Source organism: Aedes aegypti, chromosome 2, assembly GCF_002204515.2.
Source record: "Aedes aegypti strain LVP_AGWG chromosome 2, AaegL5.0 Primary Assembly, whole genome shotgun sequence".
NCBI classification, from domain to species: domain Eukaryota; kingdom Metazoa; phylum Arthropoda; class Insecta; order Diptera; family Culicidae; genus Aedes; species Aedes aegypti.
Window position 1 is genome coordinate 248,017,785 of NC_035108.1, and position 19,676 is coordinate 248,037,460.

The 19,676-nt window shown below is 36.9% G+C and overlaps 1 protein-coding gene across 1 annotated transcript in view; it reads right to left on the minus strand.

The window, feature by feature from the left end:
- Positions 1 to 12,572: 12,572 nt before the first annotated feature.
- LOC5569380 (SWI/SNF-related matrix-associated actin-dependent regulator of chromatin subfamily A containing DEAD/H box 1 homolog) overlaps positions 12,573 to 19,676 on the minus strand; it is a 34,183-nt gene continuing 27,079 nt past the window's right edge. Inside the window, exons 5-8 of the mRNA XM_021844758.1 lie at positions 13,811 to 13,958; positions 13,433 to 13,747; positions 13,157 to 13,340; positions 12,573 to 13,085 (exon numbers count right to left, since the gene is read on the minus strand). Of these exons, the coding sequence (XP_021700450.1) occupies positions 12,952 to 13,085; positions 13,157 to 13,340; positions 13,433 to 13,747; positions 13,811 to 13,958 (781 nt within the window). The 3' untranslated portion in view covers positions 12,573 to 12,951. The remainder of the gene's footprint in view (positions 13,086 to 13,156; positions 13,341 to 13,432; positions 13,748 to 13,810; positions 13,959 to 19,676) is intronic.

A 19,676-nucleotide genomic window follows, 5' to 3' on the forward strand; every position in this document is an offset into this window, starting at 1 on the left:
TACATAATAATAGGAAATAACAAACAAAAGTTGTGGCGCTTTGAAAGTGCGTTTCGGGTCATATTGACTCGAACACCGTAGGAAGGTTAAGTACCAACAAAACATAAAAATAGGATCTGTGCTGGCTATATAAGAATTGATTTTCTAAAATCAAAAATTTTTATGTCAAAGGTTATTTTATCAAACAAAATTATCATAGGCAATATATAAAATGCCCCAAGGAAAAATACAAAAATAAAACAATATTTATTTGTTTGAAAAAATATTGTGATTCTCGTTGTAAAAGTCGTGCCCATTCTTCTTCTTGGCATTAACGTCCCCACTGGGACAGAGCCGGCTACTCAGCGTAGTGTTCCAAGAGCACTTCTACAGTTATTAGCTGAGAGCATTCTTTGCCAAAGTTGCCATTTACACATATTCGTGTGGCAGGTACGATGATACTCTATGCCCAGGGAAGTCAAGAAAATTTCCATTACAAAAAGATCCTGGACCGACCGGGAATCGAACCCAGACACCTTCAGCATGGCTTTGCTTTGTAGCCGCGGACTCTAACCACTCGGCTAAGGAAGGCCCCAAAGTCGTGCCCATACTAGGGTTTATTCACAAATTTCATAACGATAAAAATGGTCCTTTTTGACACCCACCCACCCCCTCGTAACGCATTTTGCATGAATATTTTTCGAATTTTGTATGCACTGTAATATCTTAAGGACACCCACCCACCCCTTCCAGCGTTATGGAATTTGTGAATGGGCCCCTATCTGGGACACACTATATGACATGATTCTCATGCCGTTTCAGTGCACCAAAAATGTATTGGTTTAAATGTTCTCTGAGAAATTTGAACAACCCTAGAAACAATTTCTTCCTACCGTACTAAACTTTGGAATGTGGACATGAGATACGTGAAAACAAAATGAAAATCGGTTGATGTGGCTGGTTGAAAGTTTAGGTACAACTGATATTTGCTCCCGGGGCTTCTAATGTTAATCGACTTTTAGAAAAGATTAGTCATCTATCCATTTTGAGCAAAATTAAATAAGTTACATGAAAAATAATATTGAAAAGTTTATTGCAGTTTATTTAAATCTCCAGTATCTTTAATTAGGTACACTAAGGTTTTTTTACGCCGGTCGATATCCCGCGTAAAAAAACTGCGTTAATTCGAAAAATGACAACAATAAAAACTTAAATTTACGTAATGTTTTAGATTTGAGAGTTGTCAAATCTCCTTTGAGCTTAAAAAAGCAATCATATTGGATTACCTGTGCATTCAAAGTATTTTACTTTTTTCGGCGTATTGAAGCAATATCAATAAAAGAATACCGCGTATCTTATTTGTTCGAATATTTTCTTAAACATATTATTTAAATTTTTATGAAATAATATTTTCACCTTCACTAAAGCCTTAAACTACGTTTATTCATATCTCGCCCTAAAAACCATTGGTAACCGAGTGCGTAGCTAGTTTTTTTTTTTTTTTTGATCCTCCTCTCTCTCCTAGTGGTGATAGTTTTCATCCTGGTCCATTCAATTGTTTAGAAACAAAGAGCTACATACTCGGTTACCAATTGCGAGATCACAAGTTATGTAAGATATATTATAACTTGGTTCAAGGCTTAAGTGATGGCGAAGAAACAACTTAGTACAGTGAAACCTCCATGAGTCGATATTGAAGGGACTATCGACTCATGGAAATATCGAATCATGGAACAGCAATTCTTTGGAAAGCTGCTTCTAGGGACCATCATAGTAACCATGAAATTATGTTTCCAGTATGGTTCCATGAGTCGATATCGAGTCATGGAACATCGACTCATGGAGGTATCACTGTAACTTATCTAAAAAAACATCTCAAAAGTCTTAAAATTCTTGAATTCAAATCAAGACCAAAATGTGAGACATGGAATTTTTTGCATTTAAAAGCTGCTACTATCTACCCCATCAACTCATGCAAATTTATTCACTATCAGATAGAAGGCTATCAGAACGCATGTTTATACAATGAGATTGGATGAATGGACGGATATGTGTCTGTGATGGACGGAAGAAGCTGTTAGACGTGCGGCAACCTAAAAAGAAGTTCGGGTTATACTACGCTCAGACTGATATCAAAAATCATACTTCTTATTTCCAGTGAAAACTAGGTGCAGGTTTTCTAATATGAAGAGATTCTATATAATTGTTTCTAGCCTGAACGTAGTATTATGTAAGATCGGTTTGGTGTCCTTACTGCACTTATTCGTAATCTCATACTATACAAGTGAGGTAAAGACACCAAACCGATCCGACGTAATCCCGCAGTATTATTCGCAACCTACTAAATATTTCTAATCGTATCTGTTATGTCCGTAATGCTCTATATTCCAATTTTTTTTTGAGCTGGTCGACCTACTTTGGTTTTTCTAAGTTGCTTAAAAAATCATCGTTCAATTATCAACAGGTTATATGTTAATAGTGGCAATAACTTTGCATTTGCATATAAATTTGTAACATTGAAATGCTACCAAAGAATGAGTACCGTTTTGATTCATATTACGGACAGCTTCAAATTCCGGACACTCTACTTTGTATGGGAAACATTTCACGCGAAATGTTCAGTTTTTTCTGGCTCGTTTTAGTAAACTTTTTCCATAAATATCTTTGAAAATTTATAATACCCAACTACCTTAGATATCTCTTTGGTGGTTTAACGATTTCGATTGATGATTTGACTGTTCCATTAATGATTATCATGAGCTGTCCGGAATTCGATTTAAAGTGTCCGGAATATGAGGCAAAAGTGAGGCAGCGTCCGGAATAAGAATCATGAAAAGGCCACACATTTTGATTTATTTAAAATTATTGAAGTTGTGGAAGCGTATTCTTCACCCACCGTTCGAAAGTAAAGGGCTTCCGACGCTCGATAGCGCTAAGGAATCATACAGAATGATTTATTTTGTATTCTCTATGCTGGGTTATATTTCCCTGAGTCCTTAAGGTGATTATAGAAGGAAGCCACACCTCAAATTTTCAAGAGCACAAGACTTGAGAACCAAACAGCGCTCCGCGTTGAAAATTTATCCCATTGGTTACCACCAAACAGCATGCAATTTGATTGGTTTTCAACGCGAACTGATGTCAGATTCTCCTGTCTTGTGCACTTGAAAATTCAAAGGTTGGCTTCGTTTTACAATCACCTTAAGTGTCCGTAATATGAATCAAAACGGTATAAAGTTCATTCAAAATCCAATGCTGTAGAACACAGAACACATTTTTCATGTGAATTTATGGTGAATTTATGACGGTCTTCCCGTGAGCTCGATTTTATTTTCAAAAACGATGCCTTAATTAAAAGCTCAACTCAGATTAACGGAAAAGAATCATCAGTGATGCTCTTACTGACCGAATGGGATAAAATGGGACGCAGGAAAGCAGAATTTTGACCGAAACTACTAGTTTTGGCGAAAAATAAAATCGAAACACGAGCGAAAAAGGAATTGAAAAAAATGAAAATTTAGCTGTGTTCTAATGAAGAAGATCAAATTTTGTTTTAATCATGGCCATCATTTGCATATAAAGTGGCCCGTTTGGAATAAAACAAGTTCAACATCAACCGGATGCTGATTGCTTATTTTTCAGCTTTATGGAAGGGGTTTCGATTGGCCAATTCAAACACCGGATGAGGTCGATGATCCTGACGATGACGACGAACGTGTGCCCACAGCTGCAGAATTTCGTGAATGTTCGCCGAAAATAGATGGCCACGATCGTTGTGAGATGTAAGTACATGATTGGTTCTGTAGGGAAATGATTTCACTGGCACGTGTTTGTTAAGAGCCACCAGAAGAAATAAACGTTTTATGCCAGCGTAAGTTGCGAATCATTGATTGGTGTAAAATCGTGTAAATTGTTGAACACCTCATAAGAAAAGCACAGACTGACCAAAATATGATATAGGGTAACCTATAGGTTTCCGGATGAAAGAAGGAAGACCTCGACTGTTTTGAACAGCTCCGATTATTTTTGCCCATCTCTAATCGACAGCATGATCTTTTCCAGACAACCAAAATGTACGTATAACGAAATCACCTGGAGGCTTTGTATGTGCAACATTTCACTTATAAGATGTCGCGAAAAGGCGTTCTACGTACAAAAGTCGTATGATAACAAATGTTGGTTTAGCTGCTACGGATTGATTCGACTTAATTTGTACGAGCGTGCGGGACGAAACAAAATGTACAAATGAACTCAGAAAAAAGCCTTTTATGTTTCCTCACATCAATCTGACGATTTTATCTATTGTGTTTTGCGGGTTTGATGTGATTTGCATGATTAAACGAGTCATTACGTGAACTTTTTGCGACTTCTGGTTGTCTGGGTTGTTGTTAAGTATTGTTTCACACATGAAGTTTTAACTCTGAGGCAAATTAAAGAAATAAATTGCCATACAAGCTACCAAACTTGCATGCAAGCTTGCTTAAATAATCAAATTCTGCAAAAGTAAGACGTATGATATTTTTGGAATCGGCAATGGATTCAACTACTCTGATTTAAGACCGCACGGGACGTCATCATAATCACCCTATCCATTTCAAGAAGCAAATCCCAAGAACCACTCCATATATCGATGCGAAAATGTATCACTATGATTCTATATATGTAGTGCACAACCCAATACATTTTCAGCTTCATCGGTTCACTAAAACTCGAGATTTGCTTTCACAAAGTTTTGATGATTATTACTAGAGTGAGACGAAAGATAGGGAAAATAACACGGTCTCCCGTGTCGCCTTAAGATAATAGCGGTATTTTATTATTATTACTAGTGGTCCCGGCAAACTTCGTCTTGCCATCAAGTAGGCTGTTCAAAAACGCTATGGATCGTCCCATACAAAATGACAGTTCCGTTCGCTCTCGTTTATCCAATTTTTCTGGTGAATATCCTAGCACGGCGTGTATATGGAAAAGGTTTATCACAAAAAAATAGGCATCGCTAAATCTTTCACCACTCGAAAATATAGGTTTTAAGCTTTCATTTGACGTATTCCCCAAAAAAATCCACCGAGAGATCCCGAACATTTTTTTATTTAAAATTTTTGTTCTTTAGAGTACATTATTTTTAAATGTAATCATTGCAAAAGACAGCTTCGTTGGATAAAAGTTTTATTTCCATATAAATGTTCATAAAATAAATATACATACATATCTATTGAGTTTCATTTTGTTAAAAACAAAACTGTCCTATGTGATTTTGAGGATTTATTTAGCTATAGGACACTTATTTGATTAGATATGTTGTAAGTCCGACTGTTCACTTATTCATACTGTGGAACTATATCTAACCGAGCACTGTTTCTTTTCATGGTTCGAATACATTAAATTTATTCTTCTTCTATCTGGCATTACACCTCTGCTGGGACATAGCCTGCTTCTCAGCTTAGAGTTCGTTGAGGACTTAGTTATTGATTGAGAATTTTCTTTGCCAATCAACCGTCAAAGATTAAAAGTAGAATGGATCAACATTACAACGGCCTACGAAAGTAAATGGACTATGCTTAAGGTGATTATAAAACGAAGCCAAACTTTCAATTTTCAAGAGCACAAGACTAGAGGATCTGATAACAGTTCGCGTTGAAAATCAATCAAATTGCTTGCTTGCTGGTGATGACCAATGGGATAAATTTTCAACGCGGAGCGCTGTTTGGTTCTCGAGTCTTGTGCTCTTGAAAATTTGGGGTGTGGCTTCGTTCTATAATCACCTTAAACGCCCTGTTATCCAAGCCATAGCAAAAAGCTTAAAAATTCCTCATTAAGAATATTATTGAGACACTCGGAGTAAGTGACACTCCACAGACTTTTTTAATAATGTTGAAGTTATTTTGATGCTTTTAGCTTGGAATTTCAAAATTTAATGAGAATATAGTGGAAAATATTCCTGTTAAATCAAATCATAAAAATAATTCCACCGTGAAAGTGGTTTTCTGACAAGCAGAACATCAATAATACAATTTTCACAATTACTGCAGTAATTAATACACGTAAGTAGCTTACGAACAAGAAAGTTTTACCATTTTATACTCCTTTTGAATTGATATCATATTCATACAATACATGTTTTCAACATGAAATATGGTTCATTATGTTATTATTGGTAACGGTAAGTAAAAAAAAAGTAAGTAGGGGAAAAGCACTAATTTTCGACCCACAAGAATTCTGTGCCAATTTTCGGATTGTCATACAAAGTAGGCCAAAATTGTATGAATGGGTCGAAAATTAGTGCTGGGTCGAAAATTGGTGCTTTTCCCCTATTATGAGGAAGAATAAAAAGTTAAATTTCATGTGTCCACTTGCCCCGTAGAGTTGAGTAACTGCAATTTACAGTAGATTTTTATGACTTTATTCTAAGGGTTTCATTATCTCGAAAAGATACCTTCCCATTCGTGCGGACATCGGCGAATACAGGGTGCAACTTTTATAATTTTTTGGGGTATTTCATGAAAGCAACATCAATCAAGTGACTGCATTTATTGGTCGTAGCAAAATGAGCTCCATACAGCATGCATTTTACATACCTTTTGGAGCTTTTTGGGGGGTTTTGCAATGATACCGACTCAAGAGTCTGCCTTGAGCTCTGCCTCTGTTTTTACAGTAGCTCCATAAACTTAAGTCAGGAGGAGTCAAATTAGGATCTCCAAAATCAAATCATGTGTCCCTTTTTTATGTCAGATGTCCATGGAATTCACGTTGCAGAGACATAATGAACAAACTTCCAAAGATATCGAATTTAATCGACTGTTTCGTACTGTTTGAAAAACAAAAATTGACTCAATGATTCTTTTGGTCTGGTCCAAACTGTTAGTACTTACTTGGTCATGGAAAGGCGTTTCTTGAATCTTGAATAGATTTTCTGTTCATCAAATGTGGCATTTTTGCCTTATTTACGAAGCCAGATTGTGCCTGTTGACCACGATTTTTTCAAAGATATAACAGTTGAGTTAACACTCTATTACAGACTAACACAGACTATTTTCAATTCAAAGAGTCATTATTTTGGCATGTTATTTTTTATATCATATTAATTGTGGAAAATATGACAATATTAACCCAGCAGCAAGTGATTGATTTGTAAATTGATTTGTAAAAATGGTTCAAAAGAGCTCTATTTCGTATCAATCGTTTGGCAGCGTCCATTTATTACGTAACGCTTAAATCGGAAATTTTTGACCACCTCACCCCATCCCCCTCCGTAACGTTTTTTGTATGGAAAAATTAAACGCTATTCCCCCCCCTTCCCCTAGAGCGTTACGTAGTTTGTGGAATTTTCAGAATGGTTGATTATTTTTTTTGTATTTATTTGTTAGGCACTCCGTGCACTTGGCCACTACTATGCCGAGGATCATATATACAGAATCTATTTATATTCTAGTTCTTATTGCTATTTCTCTCATACCGAGCAGGTAGAGGAGAGTGTTGCCGTTGGTCCAATCCATATCCATATCGAAGTCCATTGGTGTGCGGTGGTTCATTTTGCCATGTATATGTGTCGTGTGAGGCAACAGCCTACAAAGAGGGTCAGTGTGACTCAGTCTCCATCCGATACTGACGAAGGATGGATGTGTTCCCCTATACACAGTCCTTCGTGCGGCGACTTCTGGTGGATGGACGGAGTTTTTTGTGTGGGGGGATTGGGAATCGAACCCATGACCTTCCGCTTACGAAGCGAAACCGTAACCTCGAGGCTACGAGACCCCCCTTGAATGGTTGATTAGTCGAGTATATTTTTCTTACACACAATATAAAAAATAATAATGATAGGCGAATCAAATTCTCAGTTAATGAGTAACCAAAGAACTCTTATTTGAGAACCTGGCTTTGTCTCAATTGGGGTTTAATTCCAGACAGAAGGAAACGAAAATTAATCTTTTCTAAATATGAACAGAAACAGTTATACACTAGAATCAAATACACACTTAAATCCGAATGCCGATTTCAGCTGCGCGTCTGAGAACAAATTAATCAAAAGCAACGATGGACAAGCTGTGGAGCCCCCGCCGCTAGATGAGGTTAGAAGAGCGATTAAGGAGTTGAAGAACTGTAAGGCTGCTGGAAAACACGAGCTCCCGGCTGAACTTTTCAAGCACGATAGTAAGCAGCTGTACGAAATACTGCACCGTACTCTGTTAAGGATATGGGAGGAAGAAGAATTGCCTGCTAGCTGGCTGGAGGGCCTCATCTGCCCTCTGTATAAGACGGGCCACAGATTGGAGTGCGCGAATTACCGAGGAATAACGCTCCTCAATTCGGCGTACAAAATAATGTCGCGTGTTCTGTTCAACAGATTGAGAATGCTGGAGGAGTCCTTCGTCGGCGAATACCAAGCTGGTTTTCGTGAGGGCCGATCAACGACGGATCAAATGTTTACCTTGCGACAAATCCTTGATAAGTTCCGGGAATACAACTTGCAGACTCAACATCTGTTCATTGATTTCAAGGCGGCGTACGATTCAGTAAAGAGAAATGAGTTATGGCAGAACACGGTTTTCCGGCGAAACTGATTAGACTGATTCGTGCAACGTTGGATGGATCGAAATCAAGTGTGCGGGTTGCGGATGAGACTTCAACCTCCTTCGTAACCTTAGATGGATTGAAACAAGGAGATGCGCTTTCGAACCTTTTGTTCAAAATTGCTCTTGAAGGAGCTATAAGGAGAGCGGGCGTGCAAAGAAGCGGTACCATCGTTACCCGGTCGCAAATGCTCCTGCGTTTTGCGGACGATATCGATATAAGGGGTCGTCCATAAATGACGTAGCTTTTTAGGGGGGAGGGGGGCTTCACGAATTTGTGACGATGTGTGACGAGGGGGAGGGAGGGGTCCTAGCTAGTGGACGTAGCATTTTGGATCAAGCCGCTAAAATAAGAAGCGCTGAAATAAATGACACACATTTTTTTTTTATCAAACTTCTTTTTTCATTGTTTGACTTATAAAGTTGGGTTATAAAATGATGATTCAGCTTCAAAACATTCATATGACAGGATTGAAAAAAATGTAACAAAATTTAAGATTTTCTGTAGTGCAATATATTCATGTAACAATAAATTAATTTATAAATAAATAAATTAAAAGATAAATAAATTAATTAAAAATCAACGCTTTAACGACTTGGAAAACATTGTTTTAGTTTTATTCATATATTCTGTTAGAGCTTATTTCTTGAAAAAAAAAGTATGTTCGTTTTGGCAAATATTACATTCAAACAAGATATTCATTCCGTGAATTATGCTCTCAAGGTTGCAGAAGATCTGCACCCAATCAACTCATCGATTTGTTTTGATATATCAATGCTCTTGATGGAATAGCCTGAATAAAACTTGATGGAAAAGCCTGGACAACAGATTCGAGTGTTATCGAAATTGTTCTATCATTCAGTTTTCTTAATAACTTGGTAATTTGAAGAAAGATTATTTTTAGTATTTAATTGTATCGTTATACTGCCCATAACTGCATAACAGTCACATTCGACATTTTTGACAAATTGGATTTAATAGCATGGAGAGTCATCAAATGATAAATACTTTCGATCAACTTACTAAAATCTGTGAGATTGTTCTAGAAAACTCGTAAAAAATACCAAGTTGTTTTGTCACATTGGCAATTGTAACCGCATAACAGTCACATTGAGATTATACATGAGCCTCATAATGTAGTAGAAATGAAATTTCTATCAGAATTATTTTCTGACTATTCACCCAATATGCGATATGAGTTGTACAAAATTTCAGCCTCGAATAAGCTCTTTTGAATTCTTAATGATTTTTTGAAATTTTAGTTTCCTCCCGTACTGCAGTAAAATGCAAACTCGGTATCCCATTTACTCAATGCCTACTTTTGTCGAATGTTACAAATATGCAGTTATGGGCAGTATAGGTTGTGTAAAATTATTTCAGTATGGGGAACGATAATTAAGTTAAGCTGAAATAGCAATAAAGATGAATAAATTGTACAATAATCGCTTAGATTTTCTGAACATTCCAATTATTACAAGTGTAATCTTTTCTACATCTGGCACCTGATTGATAAATGGATTTGAATTTGGATAATAATGACGAATATCAATTTCAAATCAAATATATAATATCTTGATCTTTTTCATTGAAATCTGTTTCCTAACAACGAATAATTAAAAAACAATCCTCTAATATAACTAAATTTCTTTTAAACATATTAGAAAATCTATGGTACCCCAACTCGTTACTGTTAGCTTCATCAATCCAATCAAAGATTTTCCCCTTTTTTCTATATTTTCAGCTGTAAACTAATTGTTCATGGTAACAACAGCAAAAGTAATACAATTTAGTCAACAACTTAAATAGGAAAGTTCATTTAAAACTGTTTTCCAAATTACTTTTGAGCGCTACTGCAAATCAAACATTTATTCGTTAGATTATCCTTACGTTTCAGCCAGTAATTAATAGCAAAATCTGTATTGAACTTTTGAATTCCAATTATTTGTTTTAACCCAATTGCTAAGGAAAACAAATAAAAAAATTGTAGGGGGGGGGTAAAATGAATCTAAAACTGATATTATTGACCTAGTAGGTTTTACAGTCTTTCTTACGTATTTTTTCGATATTTTTCCGTGTTTATTTTTCATATTTCTTTTTATTTTCATTGTTTTATTTTTGAGTCTCGATTGCAATAATCCTTAAAGAAACGTATTCCGGAAAAACCTTTGGAGGAATCCTCGAACACTCAGTAACTCTAAATGAAATACAAAAATGAAATCATTCTGAATTCTTAAAAAAAGATAGCTGAATTCTTTAAAAAATAAAGCAGTCCATGAACATTTCGAGCAGGCAAGCATGGGAAACACTCACTCAGTTATTGCTTTTTCCACGCACAGTAGGAAGCGAGAAAGCCGTTTCTTCAACCAAGCCGAACGTTTCAATTTCCAGTGACCATTCTGCGTTTCAGCGAGCACTAAGCGAAACAAAAAACGGCAACTGATTGAATCGCTACCGATTCTGAAAGCCGAATGCAAAACCGAATGATTGTTTACATTCTGATTCCGTTCGAGTGGTATTCAGGTTTGAGTGTTGATGAGCGTTCACTGACTGGAAATCCACACCTCGGAATGATTCAGTGAGTAGGAACGCGCTCATTAAGTGCAGTGCATTCGGCGAATGGATGCTAAATGCGTTCACTTGTGCCTCGCAGATACAAGTGTATTGATTGCTAGGGATTTCTTCAGGAATCATTCCATATATGTTGTCATGCTTTGAAGATTTTGTTGAATTAAATTGGAGTGTAATAAAGTACCTGTAACAATTATCCAAGGAATCCCCTAAGAATTTCTGGAAGAATCCCAGTAGGAATTCCTAAAAGAATTCAAAGAAAATGCAACGAATTTATGGAGAAATCGCTTGCAATATTTCTGAAGAAATTCCATATGGAGCTCCTTCAGAAGTTCCATGATAATATCCTGGGCGTATTCCAGAACGAACGCTTGAAAGGTCATCAGTAGAGATTCTACAAACAATTATCATAAGGTTCTTGAAGAATTAAAAAAAAAAACTATTTAAAAAACCAGAAGGAATTGCTCCGGAAGGAACTGCTTGAGAAATTACAGGCGATATTCCGAGAAAAATCATTGCAAGGGTTGTCTTCGAAAGTTCTATAGGATTTTTTTTGGGAGAAGCCGTTTCTAATTTTATCAGTGGCGCAACCAAGGGGGGGTTTTGGGGGTCAAACCCCCCCCCCCCCCCCCCCAGAGCCGAAAAATGATATGGCTTGCCAAGTACATTTTTTAAATTCAACACTACACATCATACAACTACAGAGCAGTAACTTAGTTTGATTCGTATTAACACTGGGAATGTTAGTGGTTTTCACAGTTATATTATTCTAAGTTGTGTTTATTTGAATTATTGAACTCTACAGGAAGTTTGATAATAACAAAATCATCTGTGAATTATTACTACAATAAGCTGATAAATAACAAAATTCTCTAGCCTGTTTTGAAAACAAACTGATCAGAAGGTCGGTTCCAAAGGCACGTTCCCCACAATTCTTCCCCACCATTGCCTCAGCATTGTGCCAAATTTGGTAACCTTCAGAGCATATGAATTCTTTGATTTGAAGAAATATCTGTATTTAGCTGGCAGTGGAAGCATTTGGCACCTTTGAAAATTTCGACAATTATTAGATTTTGTTAGTGTGGATAATGAATATTTTTGTTTATTTTTTCAATAAATCGCGAAAATAGGGTGTTAAAAACTTTTGGATTAATGTGACTCGGATTTGTCCATATAAGAAATATGGATGCATTAGCGTCCTACTCAATATCAAATCAATCGGATTACAAAATCATCCAAAACAAAGTTTGTAATTCCTAAATCATTTTACTATGCAAAAACATAAAACTTACTTAAATGCTTCAACTCGATTTTTTATATCAAAAATATCTTCTCAAAAAGTATTTTAGAATTTGCAAAACCCCCCCTAGAACCAAATCCTGGTTGCGCTACTGAATTTTATCAATAGGTTTTTTCAACATCAAACTATTTCGGACATTTAAATAAGACATACAACATTTGCAAATTAGCTGGGGTGCGTTAAATATTTTATTCTTGATCATACTTTGTATACGCTTATATGCATCAATGCTCGTTACTTCGACAAAAGTCATCTAACAGGACGTAAACGAATTTCAATACAACAAATACATGGAGACATTCGACCTTGCCGTTAAAAAAATCCTTTTTTCTGTTCTAGCGAACGTTCAGAGCTATGGGTTTCAACAAGTCATCCGGAGCAGTAAATGGATGAGGATTCGAAAAAACCGAATCCTACCGAGAATTTGTACAATTTTGAGTGATGTGAAACAGAACAAAAAAATAGGGAAAACAAATACTTAAGTAACATCACTTTCGAATGGTAGCAAAGGTGTAATCAAACAAACGATTACGAATTTAGAAGTCTTCATCCTGTTGATTCTTTTTCGGGGATTCATTTTTGAGGATAGTTTCCGCCTTGTTCTCATCCATACCTAGGGCCATAGTTAGGAGCCGAACCATACACTTGTGCTCTTCCTTCTTGTCGACACCTATATTTAGAGAGAGAGAATAAAAATATTACAATTTGATCAACTAATGATTTCTAAAAATGGATTCTTGCCTTCGTCGGTGACATCCTTCTCCAGCTGCAGCTTCTCTTGGGCAATCATGAGCATTCCTTCTTCAATCGTTCCTTCACTTACTAACTTATAAATAGTCACAGGCTTTGTTTGTCCCATTCGGTGACTCCGATCCTCGGCTTGCTTGTCGTTGTACGGATTGAAGTCAATGTCATGGATAATAACCTATGTGGAAATGTAAGTTGAAGTTTTAGACATAAGAGCAACTGGAGTACAAAAACAGAATATATAAATATTAGACAAGTACTCATCCTTACCGTATCAGCTGCAGTTAAGTTGATACCTAATCCACCGGCTTTTGTCGACAGAAGGAATATGAAAATGTTCGGATCTTGGTTGTACAGATCGATCATTTCCTGTCGCTCGGTAACAGCCGTTTGACCATCTAGCCGTAGAAATCCGTAATGCCGGATGTCCAGGTACTTTTCCATGATGTCCAGCATCATAACAAATTGACTGAAGATCAAAACTCGGTGGCCCTCGCGCTTCAGTTTAGGCAGTAGCTCGTCCAGCTGTCGAAACTTTCCAGATGCCACTATCAGCTGATCGGGAATGCGCAGGTCGTACAAACTCTGAAAACAATGGAATTTTTACACACAAAACTCGACTTACGCTACAAGATAACTCTAACTTACGGTATACTTCTCCTTAAGTTGCAGTAACTTGAAGTCTGACAAGTACGCAATGTCCTGAAACGTCTCATCGATATTTTTGTTCTTCCAATCCGAATCTCCGGCCAGTTTCCGGGCAATTTTACGAACCTCCGCATCCGAGAAGTAGTACCTGTTGTATAGAATAAACGTAGTTTTATATTAAAGTCTCGATACCAATTTTCTTTTATGTACCAGTAGATTGAACTATGGAATAAAACGTAGAGTAAGGTGGGGCAAAAGTTCGACCTTAGTGGTATAATCAAAGTTTCCAGGAAAATAATAGCAGATGAAACAAAACAAATACCATACAGCGAACCTTCAACAAATTGGCTATAATTTTGCTGAACAAACTTGTGTCTAAATATTTACCCATTTTTAGTTATAACAGTTTCAAAATTGATTGTCTTAAACGAACTTTTGCCCAGTAATGCCAGGCATACTTTATACCAGCCGTAAACTTATGTTTGCCGAAAAATAGGGAAAGCGTACCAGTTATGGCCATAGTGGTTCCCTATTTGGCCATATGTGAAATTTTGATAACTTCCACATTTTAAATATTTTTGAATGTTTTAACATCAAAACATATCTTAAATCTAACTACTACAATACACAAAATTTTTCAAAATTTGAAGACATGAAAGTAATCACGCATGGCGAAATAGGGAACCAATATGTCCATAACTGGTACACCTACCCTACACAATATTTTTTTATTAAAAAAATGCCCAAAACAGGGTTAATTGTAATACGCCCAAAAAATAGCAAGGGAATATGGGTATTTTTCAAAAACTACCACGTCACAATACTAATAAAAAAACAGTGTTCATGTGGGCACCATAGCCTAGTCCGTCTGAGTATTGGTCCTGGTAGAGGGAAAACTTGACAAAAGCCAGACCGAGGGTTCAGCCTTGACAAGTTAAGCTGTCAGGCAGCTCCAACTGAATACCATACAAAAAAAAATAATAAGGGGATAGAGACATTTGACATATTTATTACATTTGGCTCAATGTGATTTTTGAAAGTTAAATTCTTATCTAGCATGACCCCTAGATACTTAACTTCATCTGACCAATTTATCGTGACAACATGTCTACTTGAAGGTTTCAAATAAAGAGCTTTTGGTTTATGTGGGAATATTATAAGCTGAGTTTTGGAAGCATTAGGAGAAATCTTCCATTTTTGCAGGTATGAAGAAAAATACGTTCGGTAATTAATTTTACAATTAATCGTAATCGTTAACGAGGCACTCTTAATATATCACAGTTGATGTATCTATCACAGACGGATAGAAATAAACCGTTTCCCTACGCTTCCATTCGTTCATATAATTATAACATGCCTTCCACACGCCTGATACATAGGCAGTCTGCTAACCAAGCAAGCCTTCTTCTTTCTGGCGTTACGTCCCCACTGGGACAGAGCCTGCTTCTCAGATTAGTGTTCTAATGAGCACTTCTACAGTTATTAACTGAGAGCTTACTATGCCAATGACCATTTTTGCATGTGTATATCGCGTGGCAGGTACGAAGATACTCTATGCCCAGGGAAGTCGAGAAAATTTCCAACCCGAAAAGATCCTCGACCGGAGGGATTCGAACCCACGACCCTCAGCTTGGTCTTGCTGAATAGCACACAAGCAAGCCTCTCTGCCATAAAAATTACCCCACCCTTTCACCCTTCCCGCATGAACTGGCGTTAACGGTGGTATATACGGTCGACCGTGGGAGCCAGTTGAATGCATCATCAATTCCTTCTCCTTCCCCTCATTGGTCTGCATTCTGACGTGGCAGGTACCATTGTTGCCTAAAAATAGAAGATCACCAGCACATATACACCGAGGGTGTCTGTTAATCCCAAGCAGTCATCTGGTTGGTTCCTTGTGTAAGTGCAACTGATCTGGCGATACTGGAGTAGCACAAGGGTGGAGGGCGGCAGTCAAATGGGAGTAAAATTGAAAAGCCGCCAACCTAAGTCCAGAACCAGTTTTAAGGCTTAACGCGGAAAAGTAAAAAATATTGTTCGCAAAATTACAGGTAATCGATGCGCTTGAAAGATATTGTTTGCAAGCAGTTATTTGCTACGTGCTACTGCAGTGCGCTGTTGGCAATTTAATCAGCAAATTCGGCGTAATTCCCAAAATGGATGTTTTCTAGAAAATCGATTACGCCTTCACCATTGTTTGGTCGGAATTTTGTATGGTTGTTTACTTTTTAGAACCAGCGACACGTAGGGGTAGCAGTAAAGAGCCGCCAGTTCCACCCTTGGAGTAGCAACCACGGGCGGCCAATCAAGCTCAAGCTTGCTCGGTAATCGTTAACGAACAGTTCGTAATATTTTGACAGCCGTGTTTTGATTTAAATTACTGATCGTTCGGTGATTCTTAACTTTACCGAAAGCATTACTGAGCGCTGAGCGGCAGGGATGGGAAATGTACTGTAGCAAACATTTACCACCTCGACATTCACCTTTTTTCTACACGACCATCAAAATCCAAAGCAAACCATGACCGTTCTTTTTTTTTTTTTTTTGTCGGTAGCGATAGGGGTAGTACTGGCACTCTTAATCTGCCCTAAGCTCCTTCCCAGCATTTGCTTTTATAAGCCTCTATTGCGTTCATCACACAGACGTTCCTAAGCAATGTTGCTCAAATGGTCACTGTGTACGCTAGCAGCAATCAGCCCTTGCCGTAGTTTTGCAGTGTAGTAGTTCAGACTACTATCAAACTATGATAAGGCCTGAAATGCTACTAGAGTGGTTAAAGTGAAGAACGAAATAGTTTTATTAAAAGGTCCTCATTCCCCATTTCATTTCATCACTCACTATTGACACTTTTATTTTCGACACTATTACGTATAACACCGATTATCACTCATCAACTTTTGTAATACACTTCAGATATACTATCCATTATATCACTTTTCACAGCACACCATTTTCATATAAATTCATTGTTTTACCATTTACCATCTGTTATCATTACTAAGTAATTAAAAGATAATCAATTGAAATTTTTCATTATTTTTGTTGCTGTTGAGCCATTACTATTCGAACTACGATTTAGCACTACGATCAAGAAAGTTACAGTAAAAAAAATCACTTCGATCCATTCTTCTGCACTCGCTGTCATTATTAACGTTTTTATCATGTACGTTTGAAGAACTAGGCACAACTAGGCAATAAGTTTATATTTAGAGAAATGATTGCACAATGATTATGGCCATTATTAAATTAGTAGATTTCACATCATTATTACTATATTTTTACAAAACTATCAGAATCACTTCCACTTTCATTTTCAAATTTTCATCACCATAGATTTTATTATAAAATCATTATTAGCACCTTCACAATCACTAAATTTAATAACGACGAGTGTAACGCACAGTTCCACCAAACACCCATTCTTATGTTGCATTATAAAACGATTGATCACATGTTAGCTTCGAAACTTAACAACCATTACTGATTAGTACAAAGGATGCTACAGCTCGTGGTAAACGAACTGAACCATCAACAACCAGCACTGGTTTATAAGTAACTAATGAGCCCTGGCGGTCCCTCCGTTCGAAGAGGACCTGATAATATGCCGAAACGTATTAACAGATCCTCCGCCTGAATGCAGCCGTTTCATGATAAATCATGAACCGTTGGAGGTGTGCCAAAGTATTGGGAAGGTGATATGTTTCACAGACGGGTATTATTATGGTGCACCTTCTACTTTGGCACCGTCAAACCCTGTGATCGTGGCCAGGGAAAGCAAACCATGACCGTTCAAAACAAAAAAATGACACGGCTCTTCAAAACTGCAATCTTCTTCGCAACGTTTTTTCAAACCCGAATGCGAAATGACTCAAGCACAGTGGTGACACGATTTTTCCGGTTTTCGGGGTTTTGCATTTTTGCTCGATAAAGGCAACATGAAATTGAACTTGTTTATATGTGTTGCAACGGAATGATTGTGCTCTTGCTATTAGCGTTAATAGATTCCAATTAGTTGAAAACACAAGCGAAATATTAGCGATGAATTATTTAACATGTTTTTCAATCATTCACCTCGAGATGGCTGCCCGAAAACGGTCATAGTAGAGAGGCAAAAACAGTCAAGCAGTGTGTGAACCGTTGGCAGCGCAACACCTGATGGTATTCGAGTGTACGAAGGTACGGTGCTGCCATCTGGAAAAAGTTTGCTAGCTGCGTGAAGCGTCGAAAATTTTACCCGGCAAGGTATAGGAAGCGAAATTTCAAATGCTCATATAAAATTAACTACAATAGTTATCAGGGGTTAGGGGCCTTCCTTAGCCGAGTGGTTAGAGTCCGCGGCTACAAAGCAAAGCCATGCTGAAGGTGTCTGGGTTCGAATCCCGGTCGGTCCAGGATCTTTTCGTAATGGAAATTTCCTTGACTTCCCTGGGCATATATCATCGTATCATCGTACCTGCCACACGAGATACGAATCCGAAAATGGCAACTTTGGCAAAGAAAGCTCTCAGTTAACAACTGTGGAAGTGCTCATAAGAACACTACGCTGAGAAGCAGGCTCTGTCCCAGTGAGGACGTAATACCAAGAAGAAGAAGAAGAACAATAGTTATTTAAAATCCTTTCAGTATGTGTTGATATACTTTTGATAGGCTACATTATTGGCATATAATTTTGAGTTGTATATTTTTTCTCAATATGTTGCTGATTCTATAGTTGATCAATAGTCTAACTCCGTACACTTAACAGAATTTAATTAAAAAGTGTTTTGAATTTTTTAGAAGCTTTTGAAAATTGACTTCCTATGCTTTGCCATGTAAAATAATCGGAGCTTCACGCATAGCGTCAACTGTGGTAATTGCCTTCGTAGACGCAGAATTGATGCTGCTACTGCTTTGTGTTTTGGTTGACTGGCAGAATCGATGAACTGTGGCAAATTGTGATCACAGTTCCCAAGCCTGCTCAGCGGTTTATATTTCGGTAAAAAAGTTATCGGAGTCGGTGATATTTTCTAAGTGTGAAGGGTGGGATTATGAATATGTTGCTATTTAATTTAAATTATCACCTATATGGTTTCGCATTATGCATTTTACACAGTGTATTCTGTGCTTTTTCGCCTTTGGCGACTTTCGATAGATACCGATCTGGTTTTTTCGCTGCTGGTCTTTTTTGTGCTGAAATTGCAAAAAGCTTAGTCCTGCCTAGTATGAGTAGTAACAGGGCTGGTAGCAAGAAGCGGTACCGAAATAAGTGACTAAAAAGTGACTTTCGATTCTCGAAAAAGTGAATAAAAGTGACTTGAAAATCAAACCGTAATCAGTTTTATTTCAATTCTACTATACTGTTTTACGATCAATATGATAGAGAATATTCAACATTATCTACTGCAGGTAGTAGGTCTAATTGAGTATCATATTCTAAAAAAAAACTATTGTAATTCCAAAATTTGAAGATATTACTAACATATTTTTCAAACAGACAAAATAACATTTAGGCAAGTAATCCTTTTCTTAGCAGATTTCCTATCTTTCCAACTTTCCGTAAAATCAAAAATTTTGTCCTTTCACATTTTCATCCAAATTCTTAAAAAAGTCTTCGCTAAAATTGAATTCATTGTAAACTGTGTAGATCCCAAAATTTTTACATTACTTCAAGTTGATAAGAGTTAAAGATTCAGTCTAGAAACATTAAAAGCGTATAGATGAAGTTCCGTCAAATCTAATATTTACAGAAGAATACTTTCTATTTAGCTTGATTAGATTCTAATTTAACGTTTCTTCTTTCTATTTTGTGTAACTAGATCAAGATTAAGGAAAATATTATACTTGGACATTAATAAATATTTTAAATTAAAATAATGATAGAAGATCG